This window comes from Chaetura pelagica, unplaced genomic scaffold, assembly GCF_000747805.2.
Source record: "Chaetura pelagica isolate M959 unplaced genomic scaffold, ChaPel_1.0 scaffold69, whole genome shotgun sequence".
Classification (NCBI taxonomy): Eukaryota; Metazoa; Chordata; class Aves; order Apodiformes; family Apodidae; genus Chaetura; species Chaetura pelagica.
In genome coordinates this window covers 8,071,436-8,093,138 of record NW_009970724.1, presented here as the reverse complement: position 1 = coordinate 8,093,138, position 21,703 = coordinate 8,071,436, and the positions used below count along the sequence as shown (strand labels likewise).

The window sequence follows — 21,703 nt, the reverse complement described above, 5'->3', positions numbered from 1 at the left end:
TGTTAACAATATTAAGCAGTTGGGCCCATAACCCATATTTCAGGGCAGGCAGTTTGCATACAGGTTAAAAAAAACCTGATTTGGTTGTAAATTAAAAATATTATTTATTTTTTTTTGTAATAGAGTAATTTAATTTTGTTAAAATTGACAGAATCCGATCATAGAACACATCATATTTTTCCATCAGAATAGAAACAATATGAGAAAAAGTATATATTCTGCAGTTGTATAGAAGAATCTTAGCATTATTCTTAGAAATTAAATAATTTTACATAAACTTTACCCAAATATTCACTCTTGCTGATGTTTTCCCTCCTGACATGTTATGGTAGCTTAAGCTTGTTTAAAGTGCAGTCCTACAGGATTTTTTGGTCATAAGTAATAGGAACCATATTTTATTAGGAGAGAGATTCTGTTTTTAAAGAAGAATGAAGGATGCAGGCAAGAGCTCTAAAGGAAAAAAATCTAGAAATTAAGCAATGGCACTTATAACTAATATGTTTCTATTGCTTATGCAGGTTCAATTCTAGTAATTACAGTTTCACAGTTCCTTGTGCTGCCTTTTGCAGATTAAGAGACTTCACTTTAGATGTAAAAATGTTCAGCTCTGCAGACTTTTCACTGGATAATTTATTTTATGAAAGACCAGATACAAGTCGAAGGTAAATCATTATTCATAAGTGTATATATTAATTTTCCAAATTTTTTCATACTCTGAATCATTTTACACCAAAATTTTTTTTGGTAACTCCCTTTCGTGCCTGCCAGTTGAAATGGACTAGAAATTTCCAGGTTCATAGCCCTTACTTTGAAATGTTATTCCAAGCACACTGAAGTTTGAGTGATGCAGGTGTATGTTAGCGCTATAAGAAATACAGATTAGCAGAAGTTTTTCCTCTTCGGTTTTCTGTGATTTAAAAAATTACAAAAATAATAAGTTTTTTTTTTTTTAGTGGGAGAAACAGTAGGTTATTTATGAATAGTGATTTTGAGGTAGATGTTGTAGAGGGTGCCTAAAGAATGCTTTTACTTTATATTTGTGTGTAAAAATAGGTATCTAAAAAATGAAGAGCCTAAGATTTGTTGTATTGCACCTGCTCCAGCTATTGCTGAAGTTCCATCTGCAGAGGAGTTACAGAGGGAACTGGAAAAAGACACAGCCTGCACTAACATGGGTAAAATATCATAGAATAAAATCACAGAATCATTTAGGTTGGAAAAAAGCCTTTAATATCGAGTCCAACTGTAAAACTAACTTAATTCCTACTAAACCATAATACCTGACATTCATTTTTAATGGCTTAACAAATAATTAGCTGACAGATAATTCCTCCTCTCTGTCTCAGTGCTGTGAAATATGAAATATTCTAGGTATGCAAATATAGACAAGGAATACATTTTAGTTAAGAATGATGGTCTTGCATGTATTTAGAGTATTACCAGTCCTCTCTGGACATACACAGGCCACAAGTTTACTGTGCAGATGTGGGCAATGTAAGAAGTATGATCAAAATTTCAGGTATTCCACATTGTTCCATCAAGCATCCTAACATGTGGGAAGCAGCAACACATGGATCTGATGACCTCCCATCCAGAGAGCAGAGAGTTTATATGAGCCTAACTTTTTTCTTCCCTTTTGGGGCTTTTTCAAATTGCCATTCAGGAAGCCTAATTTGAGTCTGGCCATTGATTGCTAAGTGGAATATTCCTTCAATCTAGACATTCAGGATCACCTAAAGGAAATTTATTTTAAGTAATTTGGTTGTTTTATCTCTGTCAACTAGATTTATGCATTTTTTTAGCTGCTGTGGTGATTTATTATAGTCTGTATTTAGGAATCATATTGTTAAGACAGAAAGGTTTTTCTACTTTATGCAAGAGCAATTGCATTAAGAATTACTAATTCAAATAAGGTTTCAGGTGTTGGTAGAATTAGAACTTTTGGGGTTAAATCACAAACAGGCCACTGTAATTTTAAGGGTAACACTGAAATTACTAAGCTGTGAAATAGAACTGTTGCATTCAATTCTTATTTCTGCTCTTCACTTCCTTTTGCTGACAGCAGTACTGTATGGTTAGCCAGATCAGGATGCTGATCCTACTGAAAAATAATCCAGCCAAATGTGATAATTAACCATGATTATTATGAAACCAGACACTTGCTGACTTCATTATGAATTTTGATGTTGCAATGCATGTTACATGAACATGCAGTTCATGTAATATATGTGAATTTGCCTTCTTCTGTGGAGGATGCTAAATGCAATTACTATGAATAGGAATATGAATGTTAATAGAAATAATGCTTTATTCGTTTTGTAGGAGGGAGAAGGCACCAACAGTTTATACAACAAAGTAAGAGTAACACCAAGGAAGTAAATGATAAATCACCAGCACCTGTACATTTTGGCATAACCTCTGAAAAAGATGTGCTCCAATTGAGTGTAAGAGAAAGAGAGAACATTAGTTTTCCGCATGAAAGTCTGAAGATGGTTTCATTTTTTCTCTCTTCTGACCAAGATAAATCTAAAACAGGAATAGGGTTTTTTCAGGAACCTGGTGCTAATTTTTCACAAAATAAAATATTAAGTAATCTTCCAGAAGACAGTGATGATGAGAGTGCCCATTCAACGTTAAGAAAAAGGTACATGTCATGTAAATTCTGATAATTTATCAACTGTCAGAATCATATTACTGTTTTAGATACATTTGTTAAATGCAAAGTTTTGGATCCTTCAATTGAAGGTACTTTGGCAGGGCTCCAGACACTTCAATAAGGAAAAAAAGTTGGGGTTTTTTAGCAATATTTTAGTACTGTAGTTAAATATGTCCTGACCTCAGTCTTTTTTATGAGAAGAGTAAGGAGGAGACCTGATTCTTTAATTTTAAATAAATTAAGTAACTAAGGTTTTCCAAAACACCATTTTGGGATTTTTATCTGCATGATAATGAGCAAGAAGGCTAAGGCCGCTTCCTATTCAGAGCAGAGGTCAGCTAGCTGGGAATACCTAGGGCACTTCTCAACATGATTTCAGTACTGCCTGGGAGCAGAAGTCTTAGACATAAACTTCTCTTCTGTGCCCAGCTCTTCTCATTCCTCAGAACCTGTATGTCTCTTGTTTTTAATTATGCGGAGACAGACAGTTGATCTGCTATTGGGGTTCAGAGCCCACCTGGACAGGCAGTTTATTCTTTCATGTTCTTGCTGGAATTAAAGTTAAAATGTACCTTGAAAGTAGTCTTCTTCAGACAGAAGAGTGTCAGATCAAATAAAATTAGATACAAACTTTTCTTATGATTGCAATTTGTTAGTTCTACTTCCAATACATACGTGCATATTTTTCAAATATTAGAGAAACTGTATAACATTATAACAAACTAATTAAAATCCTGGATCTTTTGCAGCTTATTTAAAACATCTGGTTCTATGTATAACAATACAGAATTTAAAGATAGTTTTATGGATGTGAAAGATATTGATACTTACTTAAATACAAGTAAAAACATGAAAGAAGTGAGAAAAGAAGGTTTATGGAGAAATAATCATCATGCTCTAGTAACTGAAGACTCAGATTTTACTCTGCATAGGATAAATGATGGAGACATTGCATCTAAAAACAGAATTAGAGTGAAATCATTTTCTAATGCTTCTGAGATTCTGGATATGACAGGTAATTATTATTACTCTGTTCAAGAAAAATAGTCCACTGTCTGCCTTTGGTATATAATAGTAATGATTATTATATCCATGATCTGAGGTAGAGTGAAGAACATTTTCTCTCCAGCTCAGGATGAGATAATTGGCTAAATTTGAAAGAAGATACTGCAGTTCTATGGAAGTTCATTGGATTGTTTAGTATAAGATGGGTAAACAATTTATGAAGAAGAGTCACATTTTCAAAAGTACCAAATCACATAGATCTTTTTGAAAATGCCACTTCAAATCAGTTCCCTAAATAATTTTAAAAAGAACAGCCTCATCCCTTCCTGTGGTCAATAGTCTCATCTTCATTTCCAGAAATTAAAAATGGAATGTTTGTGATGTGGTTCCTCCTTGTAACATTGTACAAATAGATTTTAAAAAGGAAAAATCTGGAAAATTGAGGCAGGTGGTGAAAAATTGGATGAAATTATTAAATTTTTGGTTTCAAAATTATTTTTGTTTTTTAAATATGTATAGTTCACTTCTAACTTTTAAGCTTTTTGGAACAGGGACTCATTCTTTGGAATATACCTTGTGTACCTGGCTAACTGCTACAGAAATACAGAGCAGGCAAATAAGTATAGCAGAAAATTGTAGACAGAGCTGTGGCTTAGGATGGGATTTGGAGACTCATCAGGGGTGGAATTCTGATTGCCTTCTGAGCAACGGTGACTAGATCTGAGCAGTGGATGTCATTTACTCAGCAAGGCTTTTCATAGAATGGTTGAGAAACACTCTTCCACAACGTTTTGTATCCAAGTTAGAACATAGGAATGAGTGGCATAGATGAATATTTGGGTGGTCAGGCTCAGAGGGCTAATGCATCCCATTCTGCTCACATGCCTGCCACAAATGGAGTACTGCAGGGGTCTGCTTTGGAGGAGGGGGATGCCAGGGATCTCATGAAATGCAGCAGGGATGAATGCAAAGCGCTGCCCCAGAGAAGAAGAACCCCTGGGAGGGACTGGCTGGGTATAGCTCTGCAAAAAAGAGCTTGGGGTCTGGCAAACAGTGTGCTGAATGTGAGTAAGCAGTGTTCTTCAGAAGTGAAGAAGGCATCCTGGGCTTTGTTAACAGGAACAGACACTTGAGGGAAGTGATTATACCCTTTCTCCTGGCACTTTTGAGACCACATCTAGACAGTGCATCAAGTTTTGAGCTTCTGGTACAAGCAAGACACCCTTAAGCTGCATTGAGTTAAGCAAAGGGCCACCAAGATGTTCCTTTCAAATGATGAGTTTGTGATCTCCCGGTACTATCCTATCAGCTCCTTCTGTATCACTTGGACCTTGTTATATACATAGCGTGGGGTCAAGAAGATACTTTCCACATTCATTTAAGTCAAATCTGGTTTTATAAATTTACTGGTTTATTTCTTTAGGAACTACAGGAAGAAAATTGGAGGTTTTGAGGGCTGTTACAGAAATACGTATCCTTGTATTTGCTCTGATTTTCTGATTTTATTACAGTGTTTTTGCACTTACAAAATTATAGTGTTTGGTTTTTAGCAATAGGAACTCATGCATTACACTGCAATAGTTTTGATTAGTAATGTGGAGAATCAAATGACAAATAGTTGTTTAGCTCTTGGGCTTCCAAAACTAGAGTGACAGTAGGACAACTTATAGTTCATTTTTTGCTTAGTGAATTTATTCTTATCTCAAACATTCAAATTTTATGCTCAAAACTGTTTACTTTTAAAACGTAATTTTTTTAGTTTGCATACTATGTATTTCAGGCCATATTTCATATGAGATACCTTATGCACAAATATCCCCATACACTTTAAATGAAGGTGAAGTGAATTATTATTTAGGCTCATTAGGAAAACTGAATCTTTTTGTCCCATTTTCTCAGGAGAAAATAAATTTCATATATTCCTTATAGGTCTGTATTTGTGTAGTAGTGTGCATATAGTATATTTCCATTATTTAAGCAGATTTTACAAAAATGTTCCTTCTTCTTGGCCCTGCCTTGAACCCATAACATAATTAACTTCCATCTATATCTGTCAGTGGTACTTTTATTTCTTACATTGTCTTTTCAATATTTTGCTTCTATTTACCTATCAAATGATAGGTTAAATACCAGAAAGAGGAATTGTCTACATTTAGGTAACTTAAATTCATGTGAATAGCTTTAAGAAGTGTCATAATTTCCAAAATTAATAAGGACTTAGTTCTGATGTTAAGCATTGCAGATAGTCAAATGTTCTGCATTTTTTAAACAGATCACTCACGGAATTTTAGAGAAGTCTTAAAAAAAAACAAACTAATTTTTTTTACCTTTACCCTTTTTTAAATGTTTTGATACAGTTGTTTTTTTGTTTTACTCCTTTTCATTTATCTTTTAATGTCACATCAATCTGAAGCCTCAGCAGTTCATTGTTATTGTTAGTGTTGTGTCTGTGTGTGCATCCTCAGCTTCATCAGATGGTTACAGCTAGTCTGCTTGTGCAGCTTAAATTCAAGTCCAGACAAGGATCAGCCCACTTATTTGGAATTGTGATGTAACAATATTCTCTTTCCTCTTACTCATATTTCAGATAAGAATATTGTTGTCTGAAGAATACACAAATATTAGTAGTTGAAAAAATCTTTAAAACCACTGTCAGAAGTAAGAAATTGTACATTAATTTCTTTGCTGCTGTTAGGACTGGACATAAAATCATTGAATCATAGAATGATTTGAGTTGGAAGGACCTTAAAGACCATCTAATTCCAACCCCCCTGCATGGGCAGGGACACCTCCCACTAGATTTTACTGATTAATGTATGTTATTTCACAAATACAGTGTGACTATTGACACTTTAGAAATGCTAAGAGCAGTGCACTGCTTGCTCTTGAATCTGGTTTGAAATGTAGAATAAAGCTTTTGGCCCTTGCAGTTTTATATTCCATAATTGTATGCCATTCCATAAAACCTATGCCAGGGAGGAGGTTCTTGATAATTGGTATAATCCTGAGACCTCTCGAATAAGTAGTGGGGGTTTTTTGTAAAGTGGAATATATGGCACACCAAGAATCTAAATAAAACAACTAAATCATTTAGTATGTTACTTTTTGATACTTTTTACAAGCCTCTTTCAGTGAAAAAGGGCTGCATGTGTTTTAAGTTTCCATTTAAATTACAAGAAGGAGATGCATTTACAGTTCTAAGAAAATAATTGTAATTTTCAGTCAATTGTTTTCAATTCCTTAATGCTATCAAGCAACCCAATTTAGAAGTATTTTTAAGGAGTTCCCGTATTTTAACTATGCACAGTCTAAAGCTTTGGATGATGTAAGTATGAAACATTAGCTGCAGCTGCAAATAGTACTTTGTAGATAAATGTAAATGATACTTTAATACTCAGAACTTACAAGGCCTTTGAAAACAATAATATATCGTCGTGGAACAGTGTAGCAGCGTTGTGCTTAGCCAGAAGAATTGTTAAATTTTTTTCTCAGTTTTAAATACATTTATATGAATATATGAGTTATATATGTATGCATACAGGTTAGTAATGTTTTTGAATTATTTTCACAGGAAGATAAAGAAAAGCAGAACTTTAGAGAAGGTTGTTTTTTTGGAGAAGTGATGTTTGTCCGTGCACTTTTTATCAGCTGTGCACTTCCATTAAAACCCAAAATTTACTTTGAAAATAACCAATTTGAGAAAGATTTTATTATAGGCAAGAGATACAGGTTCTATAAGGGTCTTCAACAGAGTATTTGAAAATTTTATTCGAGTCTAGAGAAATGCCAGTGTAATTCACAAACATTTCTAAGCAAATGTTGCAAATATTTTTGTTTGTATTTCTTGGCCACTAAGTAAGGTTTTACAAAGAGAAGACCTTAAGAATGATGTTAATATGAGCAGAATAATCCTGTCTTTAAGTTATATGGGAAGCTGTAATTTTGCTTTTTCTCTTACATTTTTAGTTTTATGCATAGATTTGCAGTATTTTTCTTTACTTCCAAATTTGTTTTTATCTTCTGATCAGAGTTATATATCATATTGTCCTGTAAAATTATCATATGTGACTCTTTGGAACTGGAACTATAGAAAAATGCAGCTGTAATCAATATTCACTTTCATAGAAGTTGCAAACCCAGAGTTCTTGTGGCAGTAGTTTTGTTTTATTCTTAATATATATATATTTTTACATATTCCAAAATACAAACTTCCTTGGAAGGTATCAGGAAGGACAAGGTTTGCTTATCACTCATGTGTAAGACATGACTTGTGGTTAAAAATGAAGAGAAATTGGCATATTAAAAAGACTGTGGTCTTGTTTCTTTGGTTTTTTGGTTAAGCATGAAAAATTCAACTTGGTAGCAACTCTCTGGATCCAATAAATGAGTTGTAAGCATTCTACTTAGTAGAATCTCTCTAGTTGATTCACAGTGAATGTTAGAAAGGGTTATTTAACCAAAATCAGGGGGGAAAAAAACAGACATACAGATTGCATTTTTGTGAACATTGGAAAACCAGGAATGGTAGATTAAGAACACAGGTAATTCCTGTAGCTGTTCAGTACTGTCAGTGTTAGTCATTGCTGCAGTTATTTATAAATAAAGCATTAGGGATTTCTGTTCATCCTTGTGGTCTCCTAACAGTCATAGAATGTCATAGTTTTTTTTTATAGTCATAGTTTTAGAGCATTAACAGCTAGAAGGACAGGAAAGAAGAATGAGAATAGTAGAATCTCTGAGGAATTGGGTGGGAAGGATTGCAATGAGACTGCACAGAGCATGCTGCATCCAGGGAGTGTGGGTGAGTGACACTCCAGAGGCAGAAGGTGGAGTCAACCTGGTCAGAGGAAAATGAGGGAACCTAACATGGACATATCTGGCTTCTAAGATGGCAGAGGATGGAATGTGGGGTGGGAGGAGGAAGGAAGCATAGTCTTAAACCTACTTTAATTATTGAAAACATTATTTTAAATGTACATATATTCAACCATGTTGGAATTTTGAACGCAGATTGAATTACAGAAGGAAATAAAATTGCACTTAGAATTTAAGCAGAAGGTACCTCTTTCTGATGACCCTGTGTTTGTCTGCAGTGGGACATTGGCAGTGATTCTTTATTAATATCATCTAAGGGTAGACATTGTGTTAGTGTTTGTCACAGAATGGTAGGCTTCATTACATAATAACCTTAGATGAACGATCTCATCTATGTTTCCATGGCAGGTGTGCAGCAGATATTAATTTTTTTTGCTGTAGCTTAAAGTTTGCATCTAATAAAACTTTTTTTAGAGGAATACATATATCAGTATAATAGTAATTTCTCTGTGTCATTCTCCCCTAGACAATGTTTCTGGAATGTATGAATAAGTAGAGTGCATAACTGAGTTGTATTTACTACTTTACAATTCTTTCCTAGCTTCTTTATACAGATAGGAATTTTGTGATTTGTGCTCCGACTGGCTCAGGAAAAACTGTAATGTTTGAGCTAGCTATTACCAGATTACTCATGGAAGCCCCACTGCCTTGGTTAAATATTAAAGTTGTTTACAGTAAGTATTATGCAGCTTTAAACATTTTGGTGACAGCACTAGAAAATGTCATTCCGTAAATGTGGAGATCTGGAGTGAGTGCTTTAATAATATTGAGACTTAATACATTAAGAAATTCTGACCTACTTCATTCTTTAAAAAGTTGTTTCTTTTAGGATTTGTTTATTTGTGATAACTGTAACTCTTATTAGTATTTACCACTGTGTAATTGTAGTGTTCAGCAGTGGCCCAAGATATATGTTCATTAGGTTGCAGTAGTTGTTTCCCAGTAGTTTCCCAATAGCTTTAACACATGCTGAGGACTAGTGATGGATGTTCTAGGATCAATTACTAGTATCTTGTATCTTGCATAGTGAAATATTATTATTTTTGCAGTTCTGTGAGTTACTTGCTGGTAGTTTAATCAGTTTTCTGAAGCTAGTGATTTCCTCTGCTTTGTAGGCCACTGATACACCTATGAGATTTTACACTTTTTTCTGAAGCAGAAGCTGGTTCATTAAATCTCTTAGTCTTAGGGTTCACTTGTCAGCTGATATGTAGAAATTGTTGATATGGCTCTAACTGTCCTAAAATGTAATCACTACAAGTTGTATTTTACTACTGTTATTTTCAAATCATGTGTAGATCCCTTCTTTCACTTGAATAACTGCATTTTCCATATAGATTACCCATCCAACGTAGACTTACACATGTTGCTAGTATCAGTCCTTGTAAAAAAAAAAATAATTAAGAAATAGATTGTTTTAAGAGTCTGTTAACAAGGACCAGCATCAGAACTGCAACATGCTGTGTTAGATGCTACCTGATGTGTTAGTTTCTTGGTATGCTTAAGTGTGTATTTGGTTTAAATAAATTTTGATCTGTTTTTCTGTCTCTTGCTCATGGATGGTTTCTCATTTTTAACCCCTTTTTTCTCTGAATACAGTGTTGTCAAATCATTCTGGATGAGAAAATGGTTGGTACTTGTATAATATTACATTAGAAAACATATTTCCTGTGGTTTATTCCATCTGTGAGAAAATCTTTGACAGCTGAGCAATTGTTTCCACGTGGAATTTAGGAGAAATCAAGATCAAGAGAGGGCATAAATAGCCTTAATTAAAGAATTCTGTTTCTGATTGCAGATAGGGAAGAACTGGGGCTCAAAGCTCAACATTGACCTGTGCACATGGAATAGGGTAATAAGGATAATAATACCAGTTACAAATGTTATGGTTATGGGAGCAAAGCTGAAAATTAGGGAAATTAAATTCAAGACATCTTAAAAATGTATGCCTTTAGCATCTTTAGCAATATAGTTGGTGATTTGGTTTTCCTGATATAACTAATTATTTTTGTGATCTTTTTAGTGGCTCCAATAAAGGCTTTATGCAGTCAGCGTTTTGATGATTGGAAAGAAAAATTTGGACCTATAGGACTCACCTGCAAGGAACTGACGGGAGATACAGTGATGGATGATTTATTTGAAATACATCACGCTGATATTATTATCACTACACCTGTAAGTTTCAATCCCAGTTGTTACAAAAGCCTAGAATAAGCAGACAGCAGTAGTCTGCTAATTGTATGCTACTAGGACTGCTCTTTTTTGTGTATTAAGTAGTAGTTTTATGATCCTTATGCTTGTCTGTACGTCTGGCATATGTTGGCCTTTAAAACGTCATTCAACTTCTGTTCCTGTTTTGTTGTGTTGGGTTTTTGCTCCTAGGAAAAGTGGGATAGCATGACTAGAAGGTGGAGAGACAACTCTATAGTCCAGCTTGTACGACTTTTCCTCATTGATGAGGTAAGAAAATCAATGTTTTATATGCACTATTTTTGGTTCTTTCAGATAAAAGGAAACTTTAAATGTGTAACATTTATTTAACAAATGTATAGATTGTAACTGGAGATACATATATCAAATCTTTTAAAATTCTCATAGGTGCATGTTATAAAGGATGAAAGCCGTGGTGCAACACTAGAAGTTGTGGTCAGTCGGATGAAGACTGTTCAGTCTTCTTTTTCGCGCCTGTTAGAGAATCATGACACTGTTCCCCCCTTGAGATTTGTAGCTGTTTCTGCAACAATCCCAAATACTGAAGATGTAAGAGTTACATTTTAACTGTTTTAATTAATGTAGTTGTAGTTTATAAAATTTACTGGAATTATAAATTCAGATTTATATAAAAATTGTTGGTTTTAAACTGTCAGCTTAAGATGGCTGTGAGGTTGATGTTAACGTAACAAATGACCTGCAACCATATGCAACTATCAGCCAGCTATGGACATGCTTCAAGTTTGAATTTCTGTTTGTAATTTTTATCTCTAAGCGCAGTTAATAACAGGCTTGAGATTTCAGTCCGAATTATATTGTTCTTGTATAAAGCAGAACTACATCTGTGATTTTAATGATAAAAAAAATATAAAATATCTTAATAGTTTACATGTGACAAAAGCTAAGTTAATTACTGTATGATGCAATCAGAGCAGAGTATGATTAAAAGCAGAAGCTTATAATTTCCATTCTATTTCTTCTATTTTAAAGATTGCAGAGTGGCTTTCAGATAGTAAGATGCCTGCTGTATGTCTGAAAATAGACGAGGACCAACGACCAGTGAAGCTACGCAAAATTGTTCTTGGTTTTCCTTTCAGTGACAGTCAGACAGAATTCAAGTTTGACTTAACTCTTAACTACAAGATAGCTAGTATTATACAAACATACTCAGAACAAAAACCAGCACTTGTGGTACAACAACTTTTTTAATCTCGTATTTGAAATAGTTTCTTTCTTTAAAGTGTTGATTCAAAAATAATCTTTTCTTATTAATAGTTTTGTGCCACAAGAAAAGGAGTACAACAGGCTGCTTCTGTTCTTGCAAAAGATGCTAAATTTCTACTGAGTATAGAACAGAAACAAAGGTATTTTTATATGTGAGTTGTTAATAAGTGTTTGTGTTTTAGTCATTCTGTGACATCTGTGAAGAAAACTGTTGAGAATACAGTTTCTAGCAGAGGAGTGTCTGTAAAAAACTCATAATCACAGCTGACATTCCTTTTGGTAAATTGACACTCTCCTTGGGAAGTTTTATTTGCTTCTTAGATTTTTAAGGTAGTTTTCACAAATGTTAAGTTGTCTCTAAAAAACTCATTTTTAAACATGTAAAATGTTAATTCCTAAAGACTTAATAAGGCCTTGTAGTGTAAAGATTAAGCATATGAGTATTTGAATTGGATGTGGTCTTACTCAGGTTCTCAGTTAAGCCATAAGAAGTCTTTGCATGATCTGGTACCTTTAATAAATACAGCTCTGACTTGTATTAATTATCATTTACTTCAGGGTTGGTTAGTCATGGCAGCTGCAGAAGCTACTTCCTGATTTTTGGACCTCAAATATGGTCATCTTTGCCTTGTGTGAACAACATATCTAGATTGTAGGTCATGAGTTGGGAAAGGTGATGAGGTTGGAAAGGCTGCAATAGCTGCCCCAGAGTGTATTTGTTCCCTTTGTGAAGATGGGAAAGGTGCTGGTTGAAAATATCCAAATATTTTAAACATTTTGATAAAAATTTTAAACAAGATTTATCTTGGTTAATCAGTTTTGTGATTTTGAAGTATTCTTTTTTTGTATGTGTTGCATAGATTACAGAAGTCTGCAAATTCATTGAGGGATTCCAAACTGAGAGGTAAGTATAACCTCCTACGTCTTTGCTCTGTGAATGAATATTTGCTTGAGTAAACTCAGTCAAATGACAGATATAATTATTTCATTATCAGATCTTTTAATGTATGGTGTGGCTTATCATCATGCGGGTATGGAGGTATCTGACAGAAAAATAATTGAAGGAGCTTTTACTGTAGGAGACATACCAGTACTATGTAAGTAAATTTAACTTTGAAAGCCAAAGTGTATACAGAGAACATGGCACTTTGGAAGTGATAAAATTTTATGATTCTATACTTTTTTTAACCTCTGGAATTGCTTAATGAAATTCAGGTAAAGGTGCCTCTGTGTTTCATGTGCACCTTTACCCCATGAATATTCACACACACTGTTATAAAAGACCATAAACTTTATCTTTTCATTGTACACAGAGGTCATCCTTCCTCACATGTATATGTAGGTCTGGCCATGTCCATTTCCTTTTCATACCACTGAACCATCCTGTTGAGGTGGAAATTTCTGCTAGTGTGTCTTTGCTCAGAGTTGATGTGATGTTTTCTTTGTGTGCTTTACAGCAGTAGCTTCCTTGAAGGCAGTCTTCTATAGTTATGCTTCTTAGATGGGCAGGATACTATTTTCAAACTTGCACACAAGCTGTTTTAACTAATGGGGAGGTTCCTAAGAAATACTCCATCTGCTGGTAACTGAAATGAGAATTTATGTGTTTGAGACAGAATTATCTCATCCAAGCTTGCTTTTTCAGTAAAAATGTTTCAGATCTTATGGAGAACTGTCTTTGTTGTTCATGTACAACACTAAAAGATTCATGTTTTTTTTATTTTCTGTACGATGGTTATGGCTCAGTATGAAAATTTAAGGTAGACACCCTTACTGTGATTAGACAACTAATATTAGTTTGTTTCAAAAAATATTTGGAAAATGAATTAATAATTTGCGTTCCTAGTGAAATAGTTATATTAGTTGGCCTTTATAGATGGCTTTCCATGTTCAATTCCTGCTACATAATATATTTGTTAGAGAAAGTGAATTGCAAAACATGAATGTGAGATAATTTGCCACAAACTTGACTGGTGTTTTTCATGTGAAAGTATATTAGTAAAGTACTGTGACAGTATTGGTGATGATTCTGGTCTGGTATCATGGATATAAACAATGCTAATGACTGATGACTTAAAAAACAGTTACCTTAAAGATAGTGGTCACTGCAAAGTTGGATGAAACTCATGGATGTATTCAAGTATCTATCTGTAAATAAACATAAGTAATATTTCTTCAGTGAATGTGTTATACTGAAGATGGATTGGATTCTGGATTATCTCTAAATGCTAAGGAATGTTCACATAAAAATATCTGGAATATAATTTGTGAAAGATTACTTGATAGAAAATGAAAACTGAGTATCAGATACATAGAAATTGTGATGCAGGTACATGCCTGTAACCTGTGTCTAATTCTTTGTGATGCAGTACACCCTCTGACTTGACTAGAAAATAAATGCTCTTAGGAATCAAGAGTTAGTCACTTATTTGCTGCTTGTTTAATATCTGCCAGACATTTCAATGGTGTTCATCTTGCAATCCATATACTTTAATCTGATGTAGTTACTACTAGCACCTTAGCTATGGGAGTCAATCTACCTGCACATCTGGTGATTATAAAATCCACAATGCACTATGTTGGAGGAGTGTTCCAAGAGTACAGTGAAACTGATATCCTGCAAATGATTGGGAGAGCAGGAAGGCCCCAAGTAAGTTAATGCTGTGTTTATATTGATGCTATCTATAGGTCGATCAGTAGAATCTGTTCTTGGCAAAGAAACTACAATGTCAACGGTTTTCCTGCAGCATTTGGTTTTTAAAGGGTTGTTAATAATAGTTAAATTACTCCTGAGCAGCTTTTTAATTGAGAGAAATCTGTTTGCTTTTGTGTTGCCCACTAAAAAGCACAGCTTCACCTTGCTGTGGAAAAACATCTAAAGGTTACATTTGAGTTACAGAAAGAGTGGAGAACAGAGAAAAAGTATGAAGCTGGCTCTAAATTTCTAAATTGCATAATAAAAAATCTGGAATATTGAATAGTATAGAGAGCAATGTGCTTTTGTTGTCATACCATCAGAACAAGAAAACATCTAATTAACTTAGAAGTGGAGTAGAGGTGTGGAGGGTCAGAAACATTGCCTTCAGAAAGCTCAAATGCATTTTGCTTCCACAAGAGATTGCTGATGCCAAGAATGCTGTGTTTTAGAAAGTGTTTAGACATTGCTTTGATTGTAAAATGGAAGGAGTAGAGAGGGTTTAAAAATTATTATTTTAATTATACCTCTTTAAAGTCTCTGAATAATTTGTGTTAAATCATCCACTTTTAAGTCTTCTGATTTTTAGAAATACAGATAAAAGCTAATATGGGATGTTACTCACATGTGTCTACAGGTGCTGCTTGCATTAGCCACTGTGGTATGTTGTATACAGAACCATATTTTATCTGGCCCTAGAATATAAATTAGCATGGAAGTTCTGATATTTGTAACTTTCTTAACTGATTGATTGGGGTTTTTTTGATAGAGATTGTAATGCAGTCAGATTTTTAAAGTTGTGACTTAGAATCCTAAGCCACTGTAACTAAGTAAAGAACTGTAATATTTATCGAGATCTGCCTTTCCATGTTATATACACTGATCTAAAAAAAGCAAAAGTCAGGAAACTTCTCATGCAAATAACAATTATCATAGAATCATAGAATCTTAGGGGCTGGAAGGGACCTCGAAAGATCATCTAGTCCAACCCCCCTGCCAGAGCAGGGTCACCTAGAGCACATCACACAGGAACGCATCCAGGTGGGTTTTGAATGTCTCCAGTGAAGGAGACTCCACAACCTCCCTGGGCAGCCTGTTCCAGTGCTCTGTCACTCTCACAGTAAAAAAATTTTTTCGGATATTCACAATTAATCAGTCTTAACAGTATTTTTTTCTATTACAAAACAAAATAGTCTAAATGAGGTGGTTTGAGAGTAGATGATAGAAAATACTACAGATGGCTTGACTGTTTATTCAAGGCTTTCTAATGTTTGGGAATTCCTAATGAGAATACATGCCAGTAAATTATTTTGCATAGCTGTGAGCAGGAATCCTTTCCTGAGGTGTGTGGACCTTGTAAGAAGGTCGACAACACTTGATGTTTGTGGTGTTTCTTGACATGTCTGTTACATGTACATTAGCACATATAGGCTGGTGCCTTCCAACAGTGGCTGGAATCCTGAGTTCTGCTTGCTGCCCAAATGAGTTAGAACTTGTTTTTAAGTTAGAGAGGCCTTGGCATCCAACAGCCATTTCAACAAGCATTTTAAGAAAACAGTTTTAGTGGTTTCAACAGATATGTGATGCACATTTCACTTGGAATTTTTTTTGCTAAGAGCTAGAGACCAGTTTTTGTTTTGTTTTTTTAGTTTGACACTACAGCTACAGCAGTTATTATGACTCGTTGGAGGACAAAGGAGAAGTATATACAGATGTTAAATGGTGCTGATATAATAGAGAGCAGGTAACTAAGTATTTTTTATAAGACTGTATAGAAGGTGACAATGGTTTCAAGTTTCTACAGAATTATTTTTCAGGTGGGTTTGGGTGTGAGTTTTTTGTCTAATTAGAACATACTTTAAAAAAAATAAAGGAAAATCAAGCTATTCAGAAGTTAATAGCCTCTGCTTTGTCAGGTAAAAACATCTTTAGAACATCTTAAATTTAATTTAAAAAATAGTTGTAGATTCTTGCTGGAAACAGAATAAACATATTGCAGATATAAAAAGCAAGAATTGAACCCAGATCATGACTCTGAATTTTTAGATTAGAGTCTGGAAAATACCAGTCTGCAGAAGTCACTTGATGTGAACACAATATCAAGACAAATATATAGGAAAGTTATGACAATGAAGGATAAACCAGAAAATTTTGCTCAGCTGATTTTGTTAAGGTTTAATTTCTCACATATATTCAAAATATCAATGCTGTGCTGTAGCTTTTAAATGTATGTAGCTTTGGTTTCAAACTGTGAAACTTCACAGTTGACAGAGGTTTTTTTGCTTGCTGGACATTAAATCAAAAAACTCAAAAAATCCCAACTGAACAGAAAATTGTTGTGGGTTTATGGGAGGGTTTTTTTGGGGTTGGTTTGGTTTTATCCCCAAAAAATAGCTTTAGCACTCTTTCTACTACTAGTTGCTATATGTACTTACCTTTTTTCTTTTTTTTCTTTTTTTCTAGTTTGCACAAGCATCTTGTTGAGCACTTAAATGCAGAAATAGTACTTCATACTGTCACAGATGTCACTGTAGCTTTGGAATGGATACGATCAACATTCTTGTACATTAGATCTTTAAAAAATCCAACTCATTATGGTTTGTTGGGTTTTTTTGTTTTTAATTTATTTAAATTATGACACTGAGATGTGTTAGATCAATATTTATGTTTCTTTTGTTTTCTTATGGGCTATTATTTCATAAGGGATTAAAAACATGATGTTTAATATGGCCTGTAACGTTTTTAGGAACAAGTTTCAGATGGTTTAACATAAGTAACAGGAATTTCAGCATAGTATAACATTTTTAAATCATAAAGAACCTATTTGCAGCTTCGTAATAATCTATTTATTTTTGTCTTAGTACATTGGACCATATATTAATGCTCTATCAAGTTATAATGTCCCTTTCAGCACTGAAAGGGACATTGCTGTTGCTACAAAAAAACCCCACATTTGTCTAATATTTAATAGTTTGTATCAAACAATATTTCAATAGTCTTAATGCTGGTTTGTCTTATCCAGAACAGCCTCTCGGTCCCCAGCCCAGCCCATATCTTTGTTTCTGGCCACTTGCTCTCCACCAGATTTTGAAATAATTAAGTACTTGTTGGAGACAGGTTGTTTTTTTCACAGGTTTATATATGGGACTGGAACATAGTACTCAAGTATTTGAGTGGATATTACAATTTAAGTGGCTTCCTGTATTCTGAAATAGGAAAACTCTACATGTAAAGTTCCTCACTGACATTCCTGAAAATTTTTAGGAGTCTGATATTTTCCATAGGGGAATGCTGGCAGCTTTTAGCTTTGTACAGCCACTTACTGATACTTAGATACTTACAGTATGTCAGGCTTTTGATTTGTTCCCAATATAGTAAATATTTACAAATTTCTTAATTTGGGGTATTTGTCTTGCTCCCAAAAATCAGCAAATCGGTTTTCATGGGTAATGACATTGAGGAGGAAGTATATAATTGTATTAGATTAAGATGCCTTTTGTCTTTTCATGAAGGTTTTTCATCTGGATTGGATAAAATTGGAATTGAAGCAAAATTACGAGGTAAGTGGCTTTTGTTTTTTCAGTAAAATGTTAGATTTTAGGGCAGGCTCATCCACATTTATTATATATCTCCATTAATTTCAATAGATCAATTCAAAGAACAAATGTAGTTTGCCATGTTGTGCTAGTGATTGTATTTAATTAATACTTTTGAAGCACAATCAGTAGATTCTGACTGGTGGAAAAGTTTTTCTTGTATAGAAGGAAAAAAATGCCTCTGCTTACCTCATCTTCATATGCATATTCATAAAAATGGAGCAGAGCACTTTAATTTTGATTACTTGGCATTCTTCTTATACTCCTTTGATTGATCTCATTTGCTGTTATTAATTTATGTTGCTATACTTTCAAAAAGGCCCTTTTCAGAAATTGTCATCTTCATCATTAATTTTGGCCTGAAAACAAAATATGTAAAATATTAGCATCTTCACCTTGTTCAGAAGCAGTTTCAAATTGTATGATTATAGCATGTGAGGCAGCAATAATAAAGCACAGGTGGAGATTTTTTTTTTTCTTTGATCATTCAAAAATGCATTAATAATCTGAAAAAGGACTGAGAGTTCCACTCTCTGGCCATGACATTTTGCATTGGAGATGAACATTCTAGAGCAGTTTGCTTGTTACCTGAAATTTGGCCCTTATGGATTTAATTATTTGTTTTGCTTAGGGGCATCACGGGAAGACTTAAAGCCTTTCTGAGATTTCTGTGCATTAAGCATTGGATGCAATATCAGTCACACCTCAGATGCAAGGATTCAGTAGATCCTTTTCGGAGTTATTTTGCTATTTTAGTTCCAAATTTAGTTTTTAAATTTGCATTTGAATAATATAGCAAATGCATAATACAATAGCAAAAAAATGAGAGAATGCAAATATATAATTAAGTAATTGCTCTTCTGAACATTGTATTAATGTAATTTTTGCTTTTTAATTACCTCGCTTTTGAAAGGAAGGAAAACAAGAAACTTTGGTCATCCTCATACAGATTCTTGACTAAATACAAATGCACCTGATGCAGTATGAAAATTTCTGATTAAGGAGTCATAAATACCTGTGGATATTTGAAATTTCAACTATTTAAGTGTTAACACTGTAGTGGAGATCTTTTGTATAAATACTGTGGGCTCTGTTCTGTCATTCAGAATTGAATATGGCAGCCTGCGTTCCATGCATCTAGTTTCTTTTACTTTGCTATTTTTGCTCTTTTGGTTTTGGTATTTTTGGTTATCCTCTATCAAATAACTTTGAGTGAGCTTTCCCCATGCATTAACCAACAGCTTTAGTAGAAGTAAGATCATATTCTAAAACCTCTACTTGAATTCAGTGGAATTAGTTGGGTATACATTCATTGCAATTTGATAAGATGTTTCTGGTTTGTACATAGAGAAGTTTTCTGTGCATACTAAAAAGCCATGTATTTTCAAATTTTCAACAGAACTGTGTTTGAAGAACTTAAATGACTTATCATCTTTTGATTTGATCAGGATGGATCAAGCAAATAATTTCAAACCAACAGGTAACACTTTTTAAAAAATAAGCTAGTTTTCAGAAGTGTTGTTGAGACAGTTATGAACTACAAAGGGTCACAACTATTCTTGTGATCCATTAATACGAGTACACAACTGTAGGAGAGAGTAGAATCTGAGACGTTGTTTGACTAGAATATATGAGCATTTCTTCAATAAATCATGGAATTTAATTTTCTTAATATTGAAGATTTTGTTGCAGATTAGGGCAAAATTATAGGACATGATTGCGTTGGAGAACATTATAGAACATAACTGGTCTGCCACTCTGTGATGGGGTCAGTACTATCCATCAGACAGCTGGGGGCAATAACATACTGAGACACTAGTGGTAAATCTCATAAAGCCCTGTACGGAGAAAATTAATTCAATGTCGTTACTTAAAAAAAATATACTAAAAAGACTTGACTTATTAATTTTAAGGTATATTCTTCTTTTACAGAGACTGGAAGATTAATGGCATGGTATTATATTGCATTTGATACAGTGAAACAATTTTTCACAATTAAGGGAACAGAGACTTTACATGAATTGGTAATGAAACCTTTTAAAGAAAATTTACATATGTTCAATAGATTTTAAATAGAATCAAAGATAAGCAAAAGTTTTTATTTCTTTTAAAGAGCTCAGGTTTTATTCATATAAATTATGAAGTTTTAGAGAATACATCTAAACTTCCTTGTGGGGTATTTTTTGAGGCTTTGTATTCTGAGATGTTATAATTTCCAACTCTTTCTTCCCTCACTGACCTTGCTTATGAAGATAAAAAGTTGCTGAAGCTGTTCTGTTTATGTGTTAAAGCATTGTGTTGTTTTGTGATTTGGCAGTTATCTTTTATTACAAAAATCAGCTGCCTGGAGAGTAACTTTTACTTTCAAAGGAATGTTATTGTCTTTCTGTTTTAAATAATTTTCCTCTCTCAGATAACAGGTTTGTATTGCTACTGTTATGTCACTTTTTGTTTCCATTAAAATACTATGGTAGAACAGATTGGCCATGAAAAAATGGAATCCCTGTTCTCATATGTCTATTTTTGTTACTAAAGAATGAAGAAAGTTAAATACATAACAGATAGCAAAAACTATTTAAATTTGCTTTGTATGGCATAAAGTGTTAGCAATGTGGTTGATTTTGCATAATTTCAAGTGGATTGGTAATCTGAAAATTGAAAGAAAAATCTTCCCCTTCCATCTTGCTATAAAGGGTATTATATAATAAATGTTGGTTGGTCAGTATTAGAAAGAACCAAGTGACCATCTTTTCATGGTCATAGTGTTAAGAAAAAAAAAATTGGAACTTAAAAAAAAAAGTTGGAAGAAATTCTAGAAAAAATTGCAAAGAAAAACAAAGGTTAAATTGTTACAGATTACAATGATCTCCAGCTGTGCAGAGTTTCTGGATGTCAAGTTAAGAACGAATGAGAAGAAAATACTGAACACTTTGAATAAAGATAAAGACAAAATAACTATCAGGTACAAAAAAAAAATGTTGAAAAAAGAAAGTATCTTCTTAGCAATAAATGAAATAGATAGCAGAAAACATGTATCTTTTCATGCATAGGTTTCCAATGGAGGGGAAGATAAAAACACGAGAAATGAAAATAAACTGGTAAATATTATATTGTGTAATTACTTTTTATTGAAAACTTGTCATTTTATGGCTGTTGAAGTCCCTGCTAAATTTTTTGTCTTTTTATAGAAGGCTAGATTTTGCATCTCATTGTTTCTATTCTGAATTTCCTTTTGTTTTCCAGTAGAAACTTTTATGTTGCTATACTTTGCTTACAGTACAGCTTATATACAAATATTTTTTCCCAGTCTTATTCAGGCTCAGCTGGGATGCATTCCTGTTCAAGACTTTACTTTGACACAAGATACTGGCAGAATATTTAGAAATGGCTTAAGAGTTACTAGATGTATGGTAACATTTAATCCTTTTTTTGTTAATAATA

At 33.7% G+C, this 21,703-nt stretch overlaps 1 protein-coding gene across 1 annotated transcript in view; it reads left to right on the top strand.

Moving 5' to 3' along the window:
- The first annotated feature begins 597 nt into the window (after nt 1–597).
- HFM1 (HFM1, ATP-dependent DNA helicase homolog (S. cerevisiae)) overlaps nt 598–21,703 on the top strand; it is a 33,946-nt gene continuing 12,840 nt past the window's right edge. Inside the window, exons 1-23 of the mRNA XM_010006748.1 lie at nt 598–662; nt 1,054–1,175; nt 2,323–2,644; nt 3,406–3,671; nt 5,085–5,132; nt 6,916–6,986; nt 9,078–9,210; nt 10,560–10,711; nt 10,919–10,996; nt 11,135–11,296; nt 11,738–11,938; nt 12,023–12,111; nt 12,832–12,875; nt 12,967–13,068; nt 14,476–14,621; nt 16,316–16,410; nt 17,130–17,263; nt 18,179–18,226; nt 19,662–19,742; nt 20,195–20,286; nt 21,118–21,224; nt 21,313–21,360; nt 21,570–21,667. Of these exons, the coding sequence (XP_010005050.1) occupies nt 598–662; nt 1,054–1,175; nt 2,323–2,644; nt 3,406–3,671; nt 5,085–5,132; nt 6,916–6,986; nt 9,078–9,210; nt 10,560–10,711; nt 10,919–10,996; nt 11,135–11,296; nt 11,738–11,938; nt 12,023–12,111; nt 12,832–12,875; nt 12,967–13,068; nt 14,476–14,621; nt 16,316–16,410; nt 17,130–17,263; nt 18,179–18,226; nt 19,662–19,742; nt 20,195–20,286; nt 21,118–21,224; nt 21,313–21,360; nt 21,570–21,667 (2,704 nt within the window). The remainder of the gene's footprint in view (nt 663–1,053; nt 1,176–2,322; nt 2,645–3,405; nt 3,672–5,084; nt 5,133–6,915; nt 6,987–9,077; nt 9,211–10,559; nt 10,712–10,918; nt 10,997–11,134; nt 11,297–11,737; nt 11,939–12,022; nt 12,112–12,831; nt 12,876–12,966; nt 13,069–14,475; nt 14,622–16,315; nt 16,411–17,129; nt 17,264–18,178; nt 18,227–19,661; nt 19,743–20,194; nt 20,287–21,117; nt 21,225–21,312; nt 21,361–21,569; nt 21,668–21,703) is intronic.